The sequence below is a fragment of the Lottia gigantea genome (genome assembly GCF_000327385.1).
Source record: "Lottia gigantea unplaced genomic scaffold LOTGIsca_23, whole genome shotgun sequence".
NCBI classification, from domain to species: domain Eukaryota; kingdom Metazoa; phylum Mollusca; class Gastropoda; family Lottiidae; genus Lottia; species Lottia gigantea.
Window position 1 is genome coordinate 2,970,779 of NW_008708645.1, and position 25,671 is coordinate 2,996,449.

The 25,671-nt window shown below is 34.5% G+C and overlaps 3 protein-coding genes across 3 annotated transcripts; 2 read left to right on the forward strand and 1 right to left on the reverse strand.

The window, feature by feature from the left end:
• Positions 1-6,212: 6,212 nt before the first annotated feature.
• LOTGIDRAFT_214741 (hypothetical protein) lies at positions 6,213-8,979 on the forward strand (the record flags this gene model as incomplete). Its single annotated transcript, XM_009055054.1, has 5 exons — positions 6,213-6,242; positions 6,518-7,159; positions 7,448-8,002; positions 8,294-8,459; positions 8,720-8,979. The coding sequence occupies exons 2-5, from the start codon at positions 6,524-6,526 to the stop codon at positions 8,977-8,979; spliced, it is 1,617 nt and encodes a 538-aa protein (XP_009053302.1). The 5' UTR covers positions 6,213-6,242; positions 6,518-6,523.
• Positions 8,980-11,224: 2,245 nt separating this feature from the next.
• Positions 11,225-14,173, reverse strand: LOTGIDRAFT_116067 (hypothetical protein; the record flags this gene model as incomplete). Its single annotated transcript, XM_009055055.1, has 2 exons — positions 11,225-11,514; positions 13,744-14,173. Coding segments are annotated over 2 exons (720 nt in total), but the record flags the coding sequence as incomplete, so codon positions are not given.
• Positions 14,174-20,485: 6,312 nt separating this feature from the next.
• LOTGIDRAFT_116269 (hypothetical protein) lies at positions 20,486-21,598 on the forward strand (the record flags this gene model as incomplete). Its single annotated transcript, XM_009055056.1, has 1 exon — positions 20,486-21,598. One exon carries the CDS (start codon positions 20,486-20,488, stop codon positions 21,596-21,598), a length of 1,113 nt encoding a protein of 370 aa, XP_009053304.1.
• Positions 21,599-25,671: the final 4,073 nt, after the last annotated feature.

Here is a 25,671-nt window from a genome sequence, read left to right on the forward strand (position 1 = left end):
TGTCTTAATCCAGCGTTAGCTAATCGGTGATTGTCCTAATTTATCATTTATACAGTGTATTATAGACCTATTTTAACCCTGGCTGTCACAATACTCATATCTGCTGCTATAGTTACACTGCTTCCTTATAATCTCATCATTATGTACAGTTCTTATTGAAGGTGGTCAACTGGTCAAAACACCCGACTTTTATATCGAATCTGGATAACCCTTTGATAGTCATGTTTATACTGTGTAATGTCATGTCCTGTCAGCCCTAGAAGGTCATGTCATTCCTATGAGGTTATGTAAGTCCTATAAGTTAATGTCATGTCAGTCCTATGAGGTTATGTTTTGTCATGTCAGTCCTATGAGGTTATGTTTTGTCATGTCAGTCCTATGAGGTCATGTTTTGTCATGTCTTTCCTATGAGTTCATGTCATGTCATTCCTATGAGGTCATGTCATGTTAGTCTTATGAGGTGATGCCATATCATTTTAGCCCTTTTGTTGACAAAAGATGAGATCAAAGGACTTGTAGTTAAAATAATGGAAAAATACGACATATCAAAATTCAAAAGAAACTTTTTTTATGAAATAATGAAATAAAAATAAAATAGAATACATTGAAAGGGGTTGAAAGCTGAAAGCTGGCCTCTCTTGAAAGCATTTGTTGTAAAATCCTCATTGAGGCTCATACTTGCATTACAAATCCAACCCTATCATTGACTGACTATCAAGGGGTGCATATGGAAAACTCCTGCTACTTTCATTAATCCAGATTCAGATCAACTGAAAATATCATTGACTGTCTATAGTAGTGTATCTATTTATACAGCATTGGGTAACTGCTAGCTATTGTGTGCTTCAAATTAAATTATAGCATTGTTTTGTTAGGACTGAAAATCAAGTCTGTAAAATTATTATTATTGTAATTAACAAATACTGGATTTTATATTTTAAAACAGTTGTTTTATAGGAATGTTGTGGTCTACTTATCAGTTTGGCTCAATTTCAGCCTACTGTAACACTTATCAAAATTTAAATCTGATGTTTGCTTTGTCTACAAATATATGAGTTTAATAACAAAGGGGTTATTGTATTTTACCCATGCACATATTAATGAAAATATGACATCATGAATGTCTTCAGGTATATGATTGTAGGTAAACTATAAGTCAGATTGGCAAGTTGAAAAGTGATACAGGTAGCTGAGATAAAGGGCTATCAGATGATAAAGCTGATATTTAGACCACTATGTTCTCTGTACACAGTTATTATATTGATAAAAATGTACTTGATCAAAAGTATGTCATACCCAAACAATTTTCGAATTGTCAATTTTTTTATGTACATTAATATCAATTTTATTTAAGATTTTTCTACTTTTGATCAAAAATAAATTTGACTCTAATTTTAGCTTGAGTTGACCAAATACTAATGAAAACTAATTTTAACATTTAGCTAGTCAATTTTAATGTTATTTTATCTAGTTGTCTTCTTTGGATAATATACTTCTTTAAAAATGAAATCAAAATTTGTTGTAAAAGTTTCTGTGTCCACTGTTATAAACTCCTTGTCAATGGCTGAACAACATGTTTGTCTTTTTGGTGCCATGTAAACAAAGATTTCAATTTGGTCACATTCATAGATATTTTTGTTAATTAATTTTATCATAATTAAGCTGGAATGTCTGATTTCAGGATGGAATGTCTGATTTCAGGATGGAACGTCTGATTTCATCATGGAATGTCAGATTTCGTTAGGGAATGTCAGATTTCATTATGGAATGTCAGATTTCACGACGGAATGTCAGATTTCACGACGGAATGTCAGATTTCATGACGGTATGTCTGATTTCACGACGTAATGTCTGATTTCACGACGGAATGTCTGATTTCACGATGGAATGTCTGATTTCATGACGGAATTTCAGATTTCATGATGGACTGTCAGATTTCATGATTGAATGTCAGATTTCATTTTGAAATTTAGAAGACTATGTCCTTTGATTGTTTTATCTATTCTGATCAGAAAAAGTTCAGCAAAAATATTTATGTACCTACAGGTCAAGCTCCAAACAGTTATACAATTAGTCCACTTTATTTCTAGGAATTGGACTGTGTGTGTTTGTTTGGAATTGGACCTCTATGAGTACAAATGTCTTTGCCTCTACTATAGATTTTTTCAGTGTATTTGTAAACATACCTTTTAAGTCATGAGTCAGCACTTTGTAACATGGCTTGTGTTGAATACTTTCAAAGAAATTTAAAAGCCTTCAAATGATTTGGAAAAAGGTTTCCAAGATGTACGCTGATTCAGGTACAGAGTGTTCATATGGTTTAATAGCATTCCCCATTTGTATCTTGCAAGGCTTCTGTTGTAATGTCATGTATAGTTAAACTTCTGATGGAAAATTAAAATGAGGCAAAAAAAAAAAACCATATATGGGCCTGATACACATAAAATATAAATGACAAAACCCCTATAATTGTCAATCTTAAAGAAACAATTTTTAAATTTTCAGTCTTATTTTCATCACAAGTATTCTATATAAGCCATGTTTCACGAATGCTGAATTCTACGTGTAATTATTTTAAAACAGAACAGCTGTGATCATTATTATATCATTTCTCTCCAATATTTTTTATTTATAGCTTGTATTTTTTTATTATTATTATTATTATAATTTGGATATCATCAAAAGTGTTCTGCTGTCTAAATAAGTAATATTTTTGGCTATGTTTCTTATTCTGTTGTCTAAACCTAGTTCCCTGACAGTGATGTCAAATATATCATAGCAAAGAAAGAAATTTTGATGGTTACACGTTGATGTTGAATCAGGGCTGTTGATTTGGCTCTATTTGCTGGTCATGACCGACAGGGTTGCTCAAACGACTGACGATCAATATCCTCTATCGGACATCAAGTATGGGTTATGACATTCAATGTCAGTCAAATGCAAAATTTAATGACAACTCTCTAATGAAATACGAAGCCATCAATCACTGCTTGGCATTACAACTTGTAATCAATTGAGATCATCTGTCAATAAACCGAGGCCCTGTGTGCTACAGGCTGTGCACATTAAAAATCCCTCGACAGTTGGAAATCGAAAAAGATCAGGTGAATACCACTGTCCTGGCAGAATTTCCCTCTTTGTGCCCTGCATGGCATTGCCCATCTTCATTAGACCACATGGTACAGAAAAGTAAGACGTAAAACACCATTTCATTTCATTTTTTTGTGTTCTATGCTAGTTAGACATCAGTGAAAGTCCATAGATTTAGGTCAAGCAAAATGTTTCTTGAATTTGCTATGATTTACTTGATACATTAATGGTTACATTGTCAGTTATAAAAATAACATATTTTCTGTGTATAACATTGTAAATGGAATAGTCAAGGTGACAAAAGCATTTTAAAATATCTTTTTATACTAATTTTTATGCAAAAAAAACCCCAAAAGGTCATTGATTTCCTTTGATATTTATTTGGTCTTTTTTTTGAAGTTGATAATTATGTCAAAGTCTGTTTGGTCTGTAAACAAAGACTTAGTTTGTATTAAGTCTGGAAACATAGACTTTGTTTGTATTAAGTCTAGAAATAAGGACTTAGTTTGTATTAAGTCTAGAAATAAGGACTTAGTTTGTATTAAGTCTGGAAATAAGGACTTAGTTTGTATAAAGTCTGGAAATAAGGACTTAGTTTGTATTAAGTCTGGAAACATGGACTTAGTTTGTCTTAATTTATAAATAATACAATTATTTCATAAATTTTTCTTTTGTTTTATTACATTTCTCATTTCCCTGTTTGTGACTGTATATTGTTGACTTTGTAGTCATTTTGTTTCTAATAGTTTGTATATTGGACAGAATCCACAGTTTTCAGTTCATTTTTAATGAATCTTAGAATGCTTCTTAGGTGGCAATTTACAATATCAAGCTATTACCAACTTCATACTTATGCCTTGACTGCAATAGCCACTATTCTTGGATCAAGGAATGCAGTAATTTGATTGGATTGTATGCCAGCGAATACAGCCAATCAGAGCCCATGACAGAAAAGGTGTGAATATTATGTATTTGTGTTCACAAACTTTCTGTCAAGGTCTCTGATTGGCTGGTAAAATTAAGCCTCACAGGTTGTATTACCCATTATTACCTTGAACAAACCCTGGAAAGTTCATATAAAAAACACCCTCCCCTCAATCACCAAACCTAGACCAAAATGGACTACTGTTTGGGATTGGAATAGGGAGAACATATAATTTCGCAGAAGAGGAATTAAGGACAGGATAGTAGAAAAAAAACCATCAGTAACATTCTGGAGAAAAATACTATTGGGCTTATTTAGATTATAGCAGACTGTGTAAGTATTCCAATATTAATCCTGATCTGATATTTCTTCCTCATCTTTTAATAATCTTGATCTCTTCCATCCCCAATACTAATCCTGATCTAATATCTTTTATCTGTATTCCTGGATCTAATATTTCTCTAATCTCGTTTAATAATCCTGATCTATTAGCTCTCTAAGCTCGTTTATTAATCCTGATCTATTAACTCTCTAAGCTCGTTTAATAATCCTGATCTATTAACTCTCTAAGCTCGTTTAATAATCCTGATCTATTAACTCTCTAAGCTCGTTTAATAATCCTGATCTATTAACTCTCTAAGCTCGTTTAATAATCCTGATCTAATATCTATTTTTTTATTCCTGTTCCTGATTCAATATCTATTATCTGTATGTCTGATCTAATATCTCTGTAATTTATATTCCTGATCCTGATCCAATATCTCTTATCTGTATTCCTGATCCTGATCTAATATTATTAATCCTGATCTTATGTATCTCTTTCATCTCAATTTCTAATCTTCATCTTATATCTATTCTGTCATTAATATTCTGATCTAATATATCTCCAATCTTTTTAACTGATCCTGATCTGATATATCTCCTATCTCTATAACTGATCCTGCTCTGACATATCTCCTATCTCTATAACCGATCCTGATCTGATATATCTCCTATCTCTATGACTGATCCTGATCTGATATATCTCCCGTCTCTATTACTGATCCTGATCTGATATATCTCTATGACTGATCCTGATCTGATATATCTATCTCTATAACCGATCCTGATCTGATATATCTCCTATCTCTATGACTGATCCTGATCTGATATATCTCCTATCTCTATAACTGATCCTGATCTGATATATCTATCTCTATAACTGATCCTGATCTGATATATCTCCCGATCTGTATGCCTGATTCTGATTTAATATTCCGATCTCTTTTGCTGATCCCGATGTTATAATTCTTCCCATCTCTATTACTGATTCTAATTTAATATTCCGAAATTTATTATTTAACCTGGTCTAATCTAATATTCCCGTCCATCTGTATTATCTCCTGATTTAACGCCACTCTTATATCTCTATTAGGCTATTAATCTTGACCTATGCCTTCCCATCTCTATCCCCTAAGTAGTAGGACTACTGATCGACCTGAACGGGAACATCTCTTCTATCATTATGACTGATCCTTTTCAGTGATCAATTGTGCGGCACCTTTTAAAGTGAAAGGTAGTGGTTGGAAAAGGTTTGGGCGAAACACTGGTATTTTTCAGATTCCAGGACTAACATGAGATTGTGCATACATGCTTTCTTAGGGCCAATTACTTTACTATGCAGTTTCCTGGTTGGCAATCAATCTTTGAGATCCCTGGTAATTGACACAATATTGATTAATAATGATAACGCATCTTATTTTAGCTGGAAAATTCCACAATCTACTTCACTAAGATAGCAGGCCTAAATTTATTCACCCTAAACAAATATTGGATATAATATCCTGTTTGATTCAGTATGGTTTGTCTTCGGGTTAAAAAAAAAATAGGCCAATGAATTCTGTTTCAGCGGATAACGTTCAACCAGGGACACTTTTGTATATAAAAACTCAAATGTATTGTCTTGAAACAAGTAACATTTTATCGTAGAGCAGTTGGAATTTCCTGATATACATTCTTAATCTACGTAGAAATTAAGCGAACTTTGACAGGTCACTACAGGCTATAAAAACCTACATGTACTATAGTACAAGATAAGCCGCCATCAGGGTCATTTTGATAATGAAAGAAACACGACCTTATCACTGCAGTGTTGGTATCTAATCTGTTCGGTTCTTAGAGTTCAGAATATAGGCTATGTTTCATTCAGACGAGTTTTAGAATCTGACAAAGATTTGCATTAACAGAGGTTAGTAGTAAATGTGTTAAAATAATAATCGTAGCGAATAATGTTATATTATATATAGGCCACAAGCTGATCTGTCAAGTTCTATTTTTAGTGTACAATAGTATATAATCACGGTGCGACTAATGACTCTACTGAGTATTAATACATCACATTTGACCATCCCGTTTCTGTAGGCCCCATGAAACACTGCAGAGCATTCATATCGAAACATGCTGACTGCATTTTGGGCACCGTTACGAACTGTCTTTTAAGAGCACTTGTTCTTTTATTTGTAGCCAAAGATGAGTTCTGGAAAGAAAAGGATTGCTGTAATTGGTAGTGGGGCTAGTGGTCTCACTGCTATCAAGTGTTGTCTTGATGAAGGTTTAGAACCAGTTTGTTTTGAGGTGGCTGATAATATCGGCGGTCTGTGGAGATTTAATACCAATATTAAAGATGGATTGGGTTGTGTGATGAAATCCACTGTCATTAACACCAGTAAGGAAATGATGTGCTACAGTGATTTTCCCATACCGAAAGAGTACCCCATCTTTATGCATAATCGCGACGTATTTGCATACTTTAACCAATATGCTGATGCTTTTGATTTAAAGAAATATATCAAATTTCAAACGGAGGTGATCAGTGTAAAGAAATCAGACGATTTTGAGAAGACTGGTCGATGGGACGTGAGCTATAAAGATGTTAACACTGGTTCTACAGATATTGATGTCTTTGACGGAGTTTTAATTTGTACCGGACACCATGCTACGAAAAATGAACCCAAATTTTCTGGATTAGAAGAATTTAAAGGAAAAGTACTTCATACACACGACTATCGTGATTTCCATGGTTTTGAAGAAAAGAAAGTTGTTATCGTTGGAATTGGTAATTCTGGAGGCGATGCTGCTGTTGAACTCAGTAGAATTTGTAAACAGGTAAATATTTGAATCTGTAAACATGTAAACAATAGTACAGGTAAACATAATCATAAGGGGTACCCTCATCAAATTTCGGTTCGCAGAATCTTATAGCTACTGGATGTTAAAAACGGTCGAATTTATAATGTGGACATTCTTCGTCTTGCTGCATGTGGTAGGCCTACATTAAAACCTTATTGCAGGCAAACCTGAAGTACTTTTTCTTTCTCAAAAGTAATGCAGATATCCGTATATATATATATTAATTGTTATAATGAATAATCTAGAGGTTAGAAATATTTTCAGGTATATTTGAGTACCAGGCGTGGGAGTTGGGTGATCAACAGAATAGTTGACAATGGAATGCCTGCAGATATGGCAATATCCAGTAGATTGGCTGCAAAGATATTTAACACTCTACCAAAATCTGTGGTTGATAGCCTATTCGCTAAGCACCTAAACAAACGTTTCGATCATGTTGCTTATAGTCTGAAACCAGATTATGGTGCGACTTCTCAACATCCTATGGTCAATGATGAATTACCCAACCGCATTATATCGGGTTCTATTAAGATTAAAACGGACATTAAAAGATTCACAGAACGCGGAGTGGAATTCTTAGATGGTACAATTGAAGACGATATAGACATCGTGGTACTGGCAACTGGCTATATTTTTGGTTTCCCATTCGTGGAGAAATCCGTAATAGACGTTAAAGACAACCGTGTCGAGCTTTATAAATATATGTTTCCACCGGAACTAAGCCATCATACTTTAGCAGTTATTGGGTGTATACAGCCCTTGGGTGCCGTCATGCCAATATCTGAAATGCAGTGCCGACTAGCTACGAGAGTGTTTAAAGTAAGGATGATTTCTCATGCGTGTTCGAATATTTTCAACTTCTTACCTTTGATCTAGCTGATCGATATAAAAAACCACTTTGTAGTAATAATTTTCTTTTTCACTGATACGCCAGTGTTCAATTTGAACAATCACGAATCGCGTTGCAAATTTTTTGTTAAGAATTTCGCCTTTTTTAGCGCCAAATAAAATTTCATTGAATCTAATTGGTCCAGAATTAAATATTCGACCAATCAAAGGTATCGAAGAGTCGTCTTGCTTGTTAGATATATATATTATGTTATATTCCAGGGGGACGTAAAGCTACCATCTAAAGGTGATATGTGGGAAGATATCAGAAATAAACAAGTTGCTATGATGAGAAGATATGTTAAATCATTACGACATACCATACAAGTTGATTATGCGCCGTTTATGGATGAATTGGCCGAGCTGAATGGTAATAGCGTGCAATTGAGTAAGTCGTATTTTCTTTATGACATAGAAATGGAGTTACGTCGCACTGGTTTGCTCGTCTGCGGACGAACATGTGGAGATCTTGAACGTACATTGTCTGCAGCACACGGGTATGCCATCCGAGCGCATCTGCTTCTCCTGTCGCTCCCTTTCAGTGGCGCAGATACCATAAGGACTGGTTGAACCAAGTCCACTGGTTCCCAAAGCCAATGTCCCCTGTGTCTTGCATAAATAAATAAAATCTCTTCTTTTACATTTCAGTGGAATTGATGAAAACCGACCCCAAGTTGGGATTGACCTGTTTCTTCGGACCATGCACACCATACCAATACCGACTGTTCGGACCAGGGAAATGGGACAAGGCACGTGAATGTATCATGACACAATGGGATAGAACTCTATTTCCACTCAAGACCCGATCCATTCCACCAGCCAAGAAATCAAATACCTTTTTCTACATAAAGCTGGCCTTTATATTTCTATTTTTAGCATTTATATTAAATCAACTAGATTTATTGTAATATTAATGACCAATGCCGTATTATTTACCATCCAAAAGAGTTTCCAGCGACCCGTATACCTTCTCAGAATAGTTGTCTGACGTCAGATACTTTACAATTAGATGGAATCATACCCGACATCACATTGATCTAGGAATATTTTCTTTGTTATTTGGCTAGTCCCAATTGTCTAAAGCCTTACAAATTCCATCTTTGGGTATATTTTGACTGTACTTTGTTATGTATCTACGCGTCGTACGTAAAGATATCATTATGGACTTATGCTTATGTTGGTAAATCGAATTTCTCGATTATTTTTATGTGAATGGGAAATCCCGCATCAAAATGCTAACGATAGTCCAGGCAATGCTAGTATACACTATATTATCATCCTTATGAAATATAGTTTTAACTGGGGGTTATTTTCTTGCAATTCTGAAAAAAGTGATTCTAAGACTATCATTAATATTTTAAGACGATATTCAAAATCACAAAAAAATAATCAGTCAATTTCTATTTAAGCAACGAGAGAGAAAGTCTTATAATCTTATCATTGTCTATATTTTTGTATTTTTGTATTCATTTACCATATTTGTTAATGTCAATGAAGATAAATCAATATCCTACTCTAAAGCATTTAGGATTTATTAGCGATAAGAGGAGACAATACATAGGTTATACCTCGACATCTCGTTTTCGTTCGTTTCATGAAATTTTCACCATTCCAAATTTAAGTATCATGTTAAAAATCAAAGAAATTTCAAGATGAATGCAGGCAAATTGCAATATTAAACGTTTGTAAAGAAGTTTATAAAAAAAAAATTTCATTTGCATCCTAAACACTTGGTTTTACTGGAATTGCAAGAACCACAGAGGTCTGACTGAAATTTGAAATGATGCAATTCGATGATATTGGTGTCCTAGATACGCTTAATTTGTTAGAAAATCTCTTTACAATACCTTTAATGTCAACTGATTTGAGGAGTGGTTTCAACTACGATCTATCTTAATTTTCATCAGATTTGTGAGTCTGTAAAACTGTCCCACCGCTGAATATTGATTTATTGAAGAGTAATAGTGTTATATGTATCAATTAGATAAATAATTTAATAGAAATGACAGATGCAAGTGATCGTTGTTATACAATCATTTCAATCAGAATACACCTGTTATCGCTTCAGTGAGATTGTGTGTGGCTGACCCACCTTCTAAGAGGCCTAGATACTAAAAGCTATTCTTCTGTTATTTCAAACGATTTTGATTCCATTATTTGTCATGTCTTTTAACGACAACAATGCCAGAAAAGGTGCACCGGCATACAATCTTCTAATTATCTTGTGTGATTTACTGGATTTACTGCTCCTTTCCCTCATTTCATACTGCATGGCGTTGTCTTTAATCATTATCGAAATCAAGAGCAGCTCGTAAGACGTAACACTCCATTTTTAGTTCAATTTGGGTTCTTTTCTTTCCTACACTTGATTGTGATTTCATAGGTAGCATAGATAAATTGAATGCCCTTATTTCAACCCTCCTCCTCTAGTGCTTTCGCGAGCCCGCCAATCAGTATCGCCTGCCGTCCCAGTCCGAAAGATGCTCTAACATAGATCTTTGCCAAAGTTTCCCAATAACCATCAACAACAACTATCAGAGGCCTGAGAAGATAGTAAGTTTCGGACTACTTCCACCAAATATTAACACTAAACAATTAAGATCACGTGCAGAAATGCACGGACAGAGAAATCGAACAGACTTAGTACAAGGCCGAATATTGGTTCGTGCGTGTTGTCTATTAACCAATCGGAAGTGTAGTATTAAAAATTTTATGAATTCATTTGTAGAAGACTGAAAACATCCGGTTAGAAAAAAGTATGAAATTATCTGATAAATTTATTTTCAATATGTGTAAAATGACAAAAGAAAAGTCCGTACCTAGATGGTTGAGATTTGAGAATAGTGAATCCACTGTTACAGGCAGGTAAGTGAATGTTTTATTGGCATTTAACTGCATGGGCGATCAGGCTGTTGCATAACACATACTGGTAGCATGTTTATAATTACTGTGATGTTTGACTGGTATCAATTTATTATTACTCTGATGTTTGACTGGTATCAATTTATAATTACTCTGATGTTTGACTGGTATCAATTTATTATTACTCTGATGTTTGACTGGTATCAATTTATTATCACTTTATTATTACTGTGATGTTTGACTGGTATCAAATTATTATCACTTTATTATTACTGTGATGTTTGACTGGTATCAATTTATTATTACTCTGATGTTTGACTGTATCAATTTATAATTACTGTGATGTTTGACTGGTATCAATTTATTATTACTCTGATGTTTGACTGGTATCAATTTATTATTACTCTGATGTTTGACTGGTATCAATTTATTATTACTGTGATGTTTGACTGGTATCAATTTATTATTACTGTGATGTTTGACTGGTATCAATTTATTATTACTCTGATGTTTGACTGGTATCAATTTATTATTACTCTGATGTTTGACTGGTATCAATTTATTATTACTCTGATGTTTGACTGTATCAATTTATAATTACTGTGATGTTTGACTGGTATCAATTTATTTTTACTCTGATGTTTGACTGGTATCAATTTATTATTACTCTGATGTTTGACTGGTATCAATTTATTATTTCTCTGATGTTTGACTGGTATCAATTTATTATTACTCTGATGTTTGACTGGTATCAATTTATTATTACTATGATGTTTGACTGGTATCAATTTATAATTACTCTGATGTTTGACTGGTATCAATTTATTATTACTGTGATGTTTGACTGGTATCAATTTATTATTACTATGATGTGTTACTGGTATCAATTTATTATTACTCTGATGTTTGACTGGTATCAATTTATTTTTTTTTTTTACTACTATGATGTTTGGCTGTTATCAATTTTATTAGTTCGTCAACTTGGCCTTTCGAATAATCAACATGGATAATGCTGTTTATTTGGTATATTTATTATTTATTCAAAAGATAAACATAAAGAGATAATATTGATCATCGTCTAGCTTGAAGTAATTTTCTTTTTTAAAATGAAACTGTTGGGACCAGCTGCAGTATTAGATAAAATACTATTATTGTATGGAATTTTAACGACACGCGGTTTTTATCCTGAGCTCACGTACGTGTAGCCATTTAGGAAGTTTCAACTAAATCTTTAGTGCGAAGGGGCTCGGAACGCCAAAATTTTCAAAAAAGCTTACGCTATCTACCATTCTTCTTTTAAGGTAGTTATCTCGAAGTAAGGTGGCACAATTATATACATGTAAACCAAATTTGATATACCTCACTTAATAACTGAGACTCTTCTCTTATTTAGGTTTTATGGAAAGGGGGCGGGGGGGGGGGGGGGATTGATTCTTCCAAATGTACAGGCCTAGGATGAAACAAATACTTTTAAAAATGGAAAAATGGGTCTGGAATTGTTTTTTTCTTCTAATCTGATCTGAAATTAGATAGAATAATATATCGCCCAAAGGCGCTTAAGTTTGCTATGAACCACATTATAAAGTGGTTGTATATTGTCGTCGCCCCTGTCCGTCTGTCTGTCGGTTCGTCCGTCCCTCAGTCCACAATTTGGTTGTGAACACAATAGAAGCTAAAGTTTTTATCTGATAGTTCATGAAGTTCTTGGTCAAGTTCGAATTTGATAAATTTTCGGTGAACGTTTTTTGATTCATTGCCTTTGGATCTTGTTAGAGATAAGTCACTCCTTGGCAGGATTCTTATGGATCTTAGATAAAGTATAGACCTATTAATGTCTCTCGCGACAATAAGGTTTTGGCAGATTGGTAGTCATATTGCTTTTGTTTATGATAATTGGCCTTGACCAGATTGCCAAGAATTGTGTTGATCATAGAAGGTAATCCTCCCAATTCAAAATAGCACTAAATGAACCCATATCAATCTGTTTGATAACAATGGTATCATACTTCTTGAATTGGTTCAAGGCTTCACGCTCCAATCTAGTGCGATTAGGCATTTAATGCGTGAACTATTAAAACAAGATTTTCTCATCCCTTCTTTCATTTCATACTGCAAGGTTCTATGTAGACCGAAACATCTGCTTGTATTCCAGCCTCTGATAGCTATTTTTAAAGTTGTCGGCTGGTGTAGAGACAGAAAGAAATAAGTCCTGTTTATTGGAAATTGCCCCAATTAAGAACAAAAAATAAGATGTAAAACTTCATTTTGGTTCTTTTCTTTTCAAGCGTGATAAAATTTATTCAGATGCAGCATAGCCAATTTGAATACCCGACCGTCCTCCTTCAGTGCTTTCGATAAGCTGTCCACCAGTGTCGCCTCTTTCCGTTTTATTCCTCAACGTGTTCATTTTACCCGCCGCCAACAAAGATCGTTGCCAAGAACAGCTACCAGAGACCTGAATAGATAGTAAGTTTCGGACTACTTCCACCTAACATGAACTCTTATCAATTGCGTTCACGTGCAGAAATGCAGAGACAGAGTGCAGAGTACAAGGCTGAAGATTGGCACGTGCTAAAAAAAAAATATAAAACTCATTAGAAGAAGCCTCAAAACACCCAGTTAAAAAAACATTTACATACGAAGAATGCAAGAAAAAATTCTATGATAAATTATTTTTTTCAGAATTGCATGTTCACTATTTGTGAATAACAAAAAACAAAAAAAAAATCCGCTCTATGTTCACCTTTGTTGGAGAATATTGAATCCATTGTAAGAAGCAGGTAAGTGGCTGGTAACATTTTTTCTTTTACTGTGATGTTTGACTGGTATCAATTTATTATTACTGTGATGTTTGACTGGTATAAGTTTATTATTACTCTGATGTTTGACTGGTGTCAATTTATTATTACTCTGATATTTGACTGGTATCAATTTATTATTACTCTGATGTTTGACTGGTATCAATTTATTATTACTGTGATGTTTGACTGGTATAAGTTTATTATTACTGTGATGTTTGACTGGTATCAATTTATTATTACTATGATGTTTGACTGGTATCAATTTATTATTACTCTGATGTTTGACTGGTATCAATTTATTATTACTGTGATGTTTGACTGGTTTCAATTTATTATTACTCTGATGTTTGACTGGTATCAATTTATTATTACTCTGATGTTTGACTGGTATCAATTTATTATTACTGTGATGTTTGACTGGTATCAATTTATTATTACTCTGATGTTGACGGGTATCAATTTATAATTACTCTGATGTTTGACTGGTATCAAGGTTATTGTGGTATTTGACTTATGAGTTGCCATAGAGACAGGGCAAGTTCACTTTTAGGGAAACCTGATTCTACTCTGCGACTGAGCTTGTCAAATTGGCCTTTCAAATAATCGGCATGGCTAATGCTGTTTCTTTTTGTATACATATATTTATTATTTATTGAACAGATTAACATGTCCTCAATTTTATTAAAGAGATAATATTGATCATCGTCTAGCTTGAAGTAATTTTCTTTTTTAAAATGAAACTGTTGGGACCAGCTGCAGTATTAGATAAAATACTATTATTGTATGGAATTTTAACGACACGCGGTTTTTATCTGAGCTCACGTACGTGTAGCTAATTAGAAAGTTTTTTCAGCTTTTGCTTTGAGAATCGTTGACATTTTTTCTATTTTCAATTGACATCTTCTGTAACGCCAACGCCCAGACTTCTCCTTATATCTTTCGTCGACGCGGTGCATGGACAATGAGGGTCTGGATGATAGAGGCTAATCCCGACACAAAGTGCCATTGTTTCTTTGTCTGCCTGGAAATAGTTCTTGAAGTTGTGGGGCACAGAGCGCGCAAGTGTTAAAAATAACTTTAAGATATGCACCATTCCTTTTCCGACAAATTGAGTTTTACGATAGTTAGCGCGAAGGAAAGGTGGCATAATTATAATATAATTTGGTATACCCTACTTAATGACCATAAACACTTTTTAATGCAACCTATGGGGTTTAGAGTTCGGCTGGATTTCATGATGCAGGTCGAAAGAGATGGAAAGGTGCTTGTAGTTGGGGTTTGACAACAATCCAAGTCCCCATGTGCTACAGGCTATGCACATTCAAGAAATCGAAAAGGTGTAATTTGGTTAATGCTAGCCTGGGGCAATCTACATATTAGCACACTGACAATCTGAATTTGTGGTATAAAAGTAGAGCGTTAACGTTCAATACTTCAGTTCAATTCTGTATATTGTTGATTTTTAGCTTATATAAGCACGTCAAGGGCGTAGAACTCAATTAATATTCCAATTTCCGCATCATTTCTACTATATAATGTCACTGTCCTCCAGAGTAATTGTCTTTAATTCCCTAGAATTAATCCTATAGAGTTTGTTATAAAACCACGTAAACATGTCACGACAGTAATTCTGTGTAGATTCAGTCATTGGTACGTTATACGGCCGATATTTTACAGCAGCTGATGATGCTAATCAAGACAAGCAGCACATGCAGTGTACAGTGAAGGGAATTTTAACAGGGCAGCGTTATAACCCTACTTTCTTAAATTATTAACTCATTTTAGTGTCTTTTCCACTTCAAATAGGCTTGTCAGAAAAATAGGACGTAAAATTTCATTTCATTATCGATAAGGCCTACATATCCGTGACAGGGAAACTTGGTTGGAAGTCGCTTAACGCCTGTGTAACGTTCTGAGTTTCCATGGTTATCAGTAATTTCTTAGAATTAATCCCGGAGTTGATGTTATAAAACCATGTTGATTGGAATCAAGGACAGTCGACATGGATGCCGTCAGTTCTCCTGGCAATCAATCATGGCTTAAAAGGTCATTCATCGATCAAAACTGGTCATTTTGGTTAGAGAGAAATGACAGGCGGGTATTAAGATATTCATAATCATTAGTAAACAAACCTCTGCTGTCTAATTAATCACAGCGTCTCATTTTGATTAGAGCATCTGCTAGAGTAGGGGAAAGGACATCTGGGCATATCTGCTCATTAGGCCTATGAAATCTATGAAATTAATGGATAGTGGTTCTACGAAATATCATTATTTTACTCCAAATATTAAACATTCCATTTGGAACCGGACGTAGGTGTTAATTCTGAAAAATGGCCTCACCCGTTCCTCAACAGAATATATCGGCACTATCCCATGCGTATATAATCACGTCCGAGGAACGGTTAGGGTTAGATTTATCGGGCTAAGAAGAAATATATGATCTCAAATTATGCTTTATTAATCTGTTATAACTTGTTATGCACTATGTAGTTCAATGCACTTTTCTCACAATGCAACTCATGATACATTTCTATTCACTGATAATCAATACGGTACCGCGGTATAATAGAAACCCATTTCATTTATATTCTATGGTGTATTGTTTTCATCATATTGAATCTCAGCTGACCTTTTGTGAGTCCGTTATACAACATGTTTCATTAATTCTTCCAGTCTATTTTTAAACTGTAATATGCTCGCCGTGTTCTATAATAAACGGACCTTCTATTTGCTGTGATCGCTTCTTCAACTCGCCAGCATCATTGCATTGATTCTGTAGAAGATTGTAATGATAATTCCATGATTATTGACCAAGTTTTGTAGCACGCCAAAGTTTCCCCTCTTTTCTATTGATTTTACGCTGAGAAGAGATACTTAAATTTTCGCCGGCCAGCGTTATATATTATATTATATTATACAGACGAAGACTTGGATCTTAGGAATCACTTTACGGTAAGAATGGGAATTGTTTAATTTTGTTAGTCAATAGTAGGTCATGTTACCTTATTTTCTTAAATTTCATTGCATGTTTTATTGACGGCTCAATTACCATATTTACCATATAAAATTCGAAACGTCTGTTGGAAATTTTCTGCAAGACGAGCCCGGTATACCGGTTACTAATTTTTACATGACAAGGTCAAATTGGATTTACAATAATCGTTATATTATCCATATAACAATATAGAGTACGTGACCTTAAATTCACTTATAAATGTAATAATTAGAAATGAGTTTTACGTCCTACTCTTCTCCTCTAGATTGAGCTTCGGGACTGCAATGGCCCAATAGTGTGCATTACATGCAGTTTTAAGTTTTTAAGGCCTTTGTCTAGAATTCATGACATAGAGCCTACAGATTTAAAATTCACGACATATAGATTCATGTCATACACATTCATGCAGGCTCTAACTATCTCAAATTCATGACATACAGATAAAGACTTTATCTAGAATTCATGACATATAGATTGAAGCTTTATCTAGAATTCATAACAAACAGATTGAAGCTTTATCTAGAATTCATGACAAACAGATTGAAGCTTTATCTAGAATTCATGACATATAGATTGAAGCTTTATCTAGAATTCATAACATACAGATAAAGACTTTATCTAGAATTCATGACATATAGATTGAAGCTTTATCTAGAATTCATGACAAACAGATTGAAGCATTATCTAGAATTCATGACAAACAGATTGAAGCATTATCTAGAATTCATGACATATAGATTGAAGCTTTATCTAGAATTCATGACAAACATATTGAAGCTTTATCTAGAATTCATGACATACAGACTCAGGCTATATTCCTTACACATCTAGGCCTATGAATCATGCTATCATTTTCAAAATGAATTCAGATTATAGCAATAAGGCACGAAATCGTACAAAGTTGCATTGTGCTCTAAGGAATCTCTTGACTAAATTATTGTAGGCTATGTTAGTATTTGGATTAGAAAAAAAATGTCTTTTAAATTGTGGCTGTTTTTATTTATTTTCGTATTACATCTAAAAGTCGATCGGTCCTATTCGTTGTTAAAGAAAATTGGTCTATTTAGTCGACTGGATCCCGATAATTAACAGCTCTCACGCCCAGCTTGGCATTTCCTTTTTGCTTTGAAGGTGTGGAAAAATAATTGATCTCCGTATAATCAAGGGAATCGAAAGGGCGTTCCCTGAACAATGGCGGACTTGATGATTTGTTATAAGCTTAATCATTTTCTCTGGATTAGTCCTACTACTCAGGAGAAATTCATCAATGATTACAGTTTTTAATGACCCTTGTCTGTGGACATCTGTCATGTCAAAATAAAGCTATAATATGACTTAAAGTATCCACAGTTAATGCCTTTGGCTTTCTATTGGCTTTGTAAAACGGTTTTCTAAATTTGTTTTTGTGTATCGGGGACACTGATAGCATTTTAGGCTACTTAGTTTTGGTAGAATTTCAGAAACCACAGACGTCTGATAAATTGTCCCCGATACACTTTTCACAACCCCTTAAAAGCCTAACCATAGAGTTATAGTTAATATTTAACTCTATGGGCCTAACTTATGCCCGTGAATTGTAGGCCTACTTCCGTCACTATGTAAGAGTTATCTGCCCTTGTAAGTAAAATGTCAACATTATTTGCTCTACTTTTAAAAGTGCAAATAATCTGATAAGATAAGACTTTATCCAGAATAGATCTATGCTATCACACAGAAAGCGTATCATTCAGACTGAGAAAATGAATTATGAAATGAACTGTAGGCCTACCTTGCTTTCTCTGTGCATGACTCTGCCTTGACGACGACATCCTGTCGTCACTGACGTCTTAAAATGTTAAAATAGTTAAAAGCAGGTTTCGAACTAAGAATATCGCGTGAGTCTTGAAATAGAATCTTCTTACATGTTTATTTGGGCATTATTTACTATCCTGTTTCATTATAGCCTTTCTTTCACAGTATTGATTGATTCAAGTTCATTTCTAGTCTTATACAACATGCCACCTGATTAAAATAAGTCTTATATACCGGTAACGTCTAAGTAGCGTAATATTTTCATAACACGAAGGAAGGCTTGGTTAATTTCCGTATAGCATGCAAGCAACGCATATCGAGAAGTTAACCCGAGTCCATAGATAGTGATTTGTGTAGATACCAATATTATTAAAGGGATTTTAAGAAGGTTTTTCTAAACTCAAACGCCTGACTGAAAATCAGAATGATGCAAATCTTAATCGATGTTATCAGTGTTTGCAATGCACAAATGATTTTAGAAAACATCTTAACAATCCCTTCAATTACTTCAGGTAAACAAACTAAACGAAACGCAATCTTGTAGTTATCCTTAAATAAGTCAATAATCAATTCGACTTTGTATAAGAGGTTTATTTTTGTCTCCATTGTGAAATTCATTAAAGTTGGATTCCTTTTTAGGCCATTAGTCTCGAAACGGGAAGATAAGTTAATCAATGATAGTGTTCACAGTACATCGACGAAATTTGAGCCTTCAAATCCATGTGTGTCCAGGATAATTATCCTCGTTTGAACGTTAAAAGACAGGTCGTCTTTTTAACTCACCATCATTATATGTCAAACTGTAGTGAAACTCTTAGTTTGAGGTATTTTTGAAAGAATTATGCGATTTTTTACATTTCCAAGACCAAAATGAACCCCGAAAATGGTCCATAACTTTAACACTGCTTTAAACCTGTGCCAGTGCCAGTGCCTTCTGTTTAATAGTAGCTTATTATCTTTAACCCACCCTTACCTCAAGCTAGACGTATTGAATAGGCTACATGAAATTATGTTAGAAATATTTTAACAGAACCCAAAAAAAAGTTTCACGCTCTGCGATCTTCAGACAGCTGACCTATTTTGATGTAGTTAGGAAATAGATATTGAAATCAGTAATACTTTGACTTATCATAGTGTTTGTTACGACAATAGTTTGGAGAGGTTCGATTTTTCCACTTTCTATAGGGTTCGTTTTGACTTTATTATAGAGTGAATTAAAAAAAAAAAACACTGTAAAAACTTGAAATCCAACGCTTTTGCAATACATTAGTATAGCAGCAAGTGAACAATTCATATTAGAGTTTGTTTTGACCAAAATTTTGGTCTGATTTTTTCTTTAAGATAGGTCCGTTATGACCAAAATTGTTGGGTCTATTGTGCCATGGATCCGTTTTGACGATAACCGGTGTTTATGGACTTATTTTGAGCCATCCAGTTGGTTCTCCGAATTTTAATTGGCTCGTGCTGTGATTGAAGCATCCTTCCAAAAAGATCATATAACAGAATATCGATTTTTCATTCTTGCATATTTATACTTTAATGATAGCCTATTTTATTTATATTTCAGATATTGGATTTCGGCACGTTTCTTTCTGTTACCCGCGCGGTCTTGGTGAAAGATCGTCAACAGAATAGAAGTGACTGTGTCAACAAAGAGACAACCACCTCGGCATTGATTGATCGCATCCATTGTTTGGGAATGATGATGTACTATTAGTGATATTGTGATATTGATCTCATTCAAATAAAATTCTGTTTTATACCAAAGAAAAGCGGCAGTACTCTTGTCCATATTCGTCGTCAATAACCAAAAGTTTCTGTTTTTAATTAATCCAAACAACGAATTGCACAAATGGCCATTGAAAGAAATGTCAAAGTAAATGGCTCAATGGATATCTTACAGACCAGTGAAGATATTGGAAATGGTCTGTCTACTGCAAAGAATGGGCATATAAGTAATGATATGAATGAAGCCAATAACCACGTGTTCGACACAACGACTGGCGAGGAACAACATCTATCCAAACGAAACGGTTCTTCCAACGGTACAAGCAAGAACGGGGTTGCCAACAAAATACCCAGTATTTCAGAAATCAAGGCAGCTATCCCCAACCATTGTTTTAAATCAACTATCAAACAGTCTATGTATTACGTTTTCAAAGACATTATCCTTATAATAGCGTTATACTGTTTTGGACATTGGGTCTTACAGTGCAATTCCATAATACTCAAGACGGCACTGTCGCCAGTATATTGGTTCTTACAAGGTACGCTGTTATTCGCGGTATTTGTATTGGGACATGATTGTAATCATGGCTCGTTTTCTAGCTATGCATTATTGAACGATTGCCTTGGTACTGTTCTACATTCATTTGTAATGACGCCGTATTACCCCTGGAAAATTTCGCATCGTCATCACCACAACAATACTGGTAATATGGACAAAGATGAGATATTTTATCCCATTAGGAAGAAAGACAACAATAAGAACTCTTTTGCATTATTTTTTGGTCTTGGATTCGGCTGGTTGGCGTATCTGTGGCGCGGATTCGGACCACGGCAAATGAATCATTGGATACCACGACATGCGATCTTCGCTAAACATGTCGTAGGGTGTATATTGTCTATAGGCGTTGTGGGTATATGGGTCGGTATATTAGGATATTATGTGCAACTGATGGGTATGGTGAGTTTGGTATACCATTATATGATACCGGTCTTTATATGTGGATGTTATATCGTCATGGTAACGTTTCTACACCATAGTGATATCAACCTTCCATGGTACAGCGACGACAACTGGGACAGTGTTAAAGGCAAACTAAGCTCAGTCGACAGAGACTATGGGATTTTTCACGACGTTATCCATACTATAGGAACGCACCAAGTTCACCATTTGTTTCCCATAATTCCTCATTATAATCTACGCGAAGCAACGACGCACTTCCGGAAGGCATTCCCGCAATTAGTGCATATCAACGATAAAAGCATTTTTCCAGCATTTACTGAAATGTTCTTTAAATATTCCAGTCAGTGTATAGTAGAAAATGATGCCAAAATTCATTACTATAAATAATTAAATATGGCATTAAGTATATGGAGTAGGGCATAAAAAATATTAAAACAGAACCTGAAACATGTTGTTACTCAGAGTAACATGATATTTATTTCTTTTCATTCTTGTTTCATATTTATTCTTTTAAACGATCGTATATTTTTAGCATCTATTTGCAATATTTTCAAATTCAAAAATGGCTTTTTGTGCAACATAATCTATTGCAGTCGTTATAGAGACAATTTAAGATCGGCCTAGGTCGATGTAATTACTGACGATAAATCGGAAAGCATCTGGAATTGCACTAACTAATGGCTAACAATGGCACCGGGAAATAGATGCAATGCAATTTTACGTCATACTTTTCTGCTTGAAAACAATCTGGTTATTCGTTTGATTTGGTCATTTAATGGCGAGTCACGTCAAACACTTAGTCCTTAGTGGAATTGCAGGAACCACAGACGTCTGATTAACAATTGGAATGTTACAAATTGATGCTACCAGCGACCTCAAAACATATAATAACAAATTGAGAAAAACCTCTTTACAATCCCTTTAAGTTCACATCTGAGATGTCTGCAATAAACAGACATGGTTAAAAAGCAACGAAATTTGTGCTCATCTGTCATTTGATTATCTGTGTCATTTATGAGCATGAATGCAGCGTCCTGTTCGTGTTCAATTGAAATAAATGTCATAATACGAGTGTTCAATGGTCGGACCATTAACTGTTATCAATGACGCAATTAACTATATTCCTTTTTAAAATATGTAATATTCTTAAGATTTTTTCTTTACTGAAAGTATACAGAAAAGTAGGACCTAAAACTCCATTCATTTCATTTCATTGTTACTGAAAGTATAATATTATTGACAGTTTTATGACCCAACCTTGGTTTTACAATGTTCTGGGTTAGAAAAAATTGATGAAAAAAATAAAATTTCTCACACGTTTCGATAATTGATTTTTTTTCAAAAGTTTTATTTAATTAATGTTTTTATTAATTAATATTTTTGTGTTTTGGACGGAATTGGACGGAATACAACGTATTCCACAGTTGTTATCATTTTTTAAATTACTGGACTTTCGTCCTTTAAGTTGTTAATTATTTCTTATTCCACTTCTTTGCACTTTTCTTTAGAACTTACATTTTCTCTTGAATAAAATAGTTAAAAGATTGCTATTTGTTTTCTCTTATATTGATATATTAGTTAGGCGTATCTATAAAATGGGAGATGTCTCATCGAGCCCCCATGATATATAGGATCCGGGGGCTGCCAGAGGTACCCCAAAAGCCAACGGATTTCAGATGGCCCTAGACGAATTTTGATCATTTAGAGGGCTTAATTTTCACTTCAAATTAAAACCTTTCACAGGCCCGAGGGGGTGGGGTAGGCATGGTCCATTGGCCCTCCGTCTAAATACGCTATTAGTCTCATTTATGACGACGAACAATTTTGTTGAAAGTCCTTTAGTCAAACAAAAAATGGCACCGAAAAAAAGAGAAGATACACAAATGGGGAGGAGGGGGTAATATAGCATAAAACTCTATCCCAAATCTAGAGTGACAGGAGGTTTTCCGTAAGAGTAAGCAATTTCAAAATTGTTTGTAAACTGGTTTCAAGGGAGGCAATCTTTATTCATAGTAATAATAGAAGTGCTATATTTTAACAAACAATATCACACAGGGCTTATCTTTATAAGACACTATATTTTGTCCGCTAACAATTTCTTGTATTGGGTGGTGGGGAGGGGGGAGACCTTAACCTTCGTCAATTAATCATGAAGATTGATTTTAAATATCAGCTTTAAAACAACCATCCTTGGATCCTAAGCTGGTATAGTGCATAGAAATATAATTGTTACCAAAATTATTGGTTATATAATGTTTGAACATTTCGTAAGCGTACTTATTCCACCTTACCCTGTCTCGTTTTGATTTGTATTAATTTCGGTACATTTGGTATATCTTTGTTTTTCTCGGTGTTTAGTCAAACCTAGCTATACCGGAAGTAGCCGAATGTTGTTTACCTTGGAATGTCAACACTTGTTAGAGGAAAGGAATATACATGTTTTCACTCTAAAATCTTATTATTATAAGCTTCAAGACACCGGTACGAATAATTTTAGATATCTGTAGTGAGATAGAACATATTTTTATTATGATCACGGACATGGCAAGATTTAGTCAGAGAAAACCCTGATCTTTGATTTTATCCCTGGCCTATCTCTACACAGTTGTGACAGGGACTGGGACTACAGGACAGGCTCCGACAGCTGATGACTTTGAAGCCTTACAGGAGATGACCTCTTTTGTTGCAGATAACACACTCCTTGAGAGTTTTGAACCTCTCGTCATTTTAATTCTTTACTTTTGTATTGGAGAACTTGAGAAAAAAAAACCATATAGATTGATAGCAGTCATGTTATTGTCTTTGAATGGTAGATCTGGATGATATACTGGGAAATTTAATCTTCTTCTGCATGCTTATAACCTCAAGCATACATAGTGGGTCACCCTTCTCCAAGCCTTAAATAAATATACCAAATGCTATAAAACATTTATGATATCTAATATATTCAGTACTAATAGGAATTCACACACAAATGACACCTGGATATTAATTGCTTATATCATAGTCTAAAGCTTGGAATGATTTTTTTAATCTTGCTACTGTCCACAATGGTCCTGGTCGATGTTCAACATAAATTCTTGTCTATTTTTCAGATATAATTATGATGATGGGTTGAATGAAATTAAAATGATGGAAGATTCTATCTCAGCAGAACCTGATTCAGGGACAAAACCTTTGAAAGTGAAAAAGAAGGCATTTACTGCAAAACTTGCCGAAAAGAAGAAAGGCTCACAAGTATCCATTGGAAACCAAAGTTTTGTCAAAGAAGCAGACACAGCAGTAGGCCAAATAAAGGAAGATGCGCAAGAAAAACTTGGTCAACTCAAGGTTGACGCAGAACCTGATAAAGGAGTTATTCACGTATCGACTAAAGAAAGACGTAGGGTACCCACACCAAAAGATAGACTCAAAAAATCTCCTGACGCTCGTGAAAATGATTCCAAAATACCAGATCAGAAAAATGAGCCCATATCTATAGATACTTTACAAAATGGTGTCAAATTAAAATATAATGGCACTAAGCCATTGAAACTGGACACAGAGAAACCCTTTTCACTGAAGTCTATTCAAGACATGCCTTTTATACCACAGCCACCTAGCACTCCATGTAAAACTCCTAGGAAATCAGACTTTAACCATTCATTTGATGAAACTGTGATACATAAACGAACTGTGATAGGACCTAGTGACAGTGCAGAAGAGGAACGTCATCAAAGCAAAGTGCTACATCAGAGATCTGATTCTTTACCAGAAGTCTCATCTGAATGTAAATCTCATGTCTCATATAAATCATCTCCACCATTCCCAGTACTGTCTATAAAGGAAGCTAGATCGAGGTTAGTAAGTCTTTGATTTCTTCTGGTTTTTATACGCCCACATCTCTCTATGTGGACGTATATTGTCCGCGCCCCTGTCCGTCTGTCCATCCGTCAACATTTGCTTGTTAACGCTCTAAAAACTAGATTTTTTGATGGAATCAAATGAAATTCGGTATGTGTATACATATATAACACTAAGATCAATTTCGAATTTGAGCTATTTTCGACCGTTAGAAGCAGGGTTATGAAAAAAATTTGCATGTGATACAGACTGTTTGTATAGTCGGCTGCACTAGTTCATTAAATCTGAAAAGGAGAGTATGCATACCAGAACACAGAATTGCGAAGCTCCTGCAAATTATTGGATTTTCAAAAATTGTTTTCATTATATTCGTTTGTAAGTATGCTTTTAGAGTACCGGTATACAAACGCACTTCAAAATATTCCCAGTGGGTAAAAGAACAGTTATACAAAACAGCTTTGTCTTCATTAAAGCACAGGACAAGTTGATACAATTGTTAAAACTAACAAAACATTACTAAGCTAACCAACACTTGTAAATGAATAGTCCTTGCTTCTGACCTAGGCCCGTGCTTTTTATGAGTTAAATTCTCATTTCACTTGTGCATAAGCTTACTC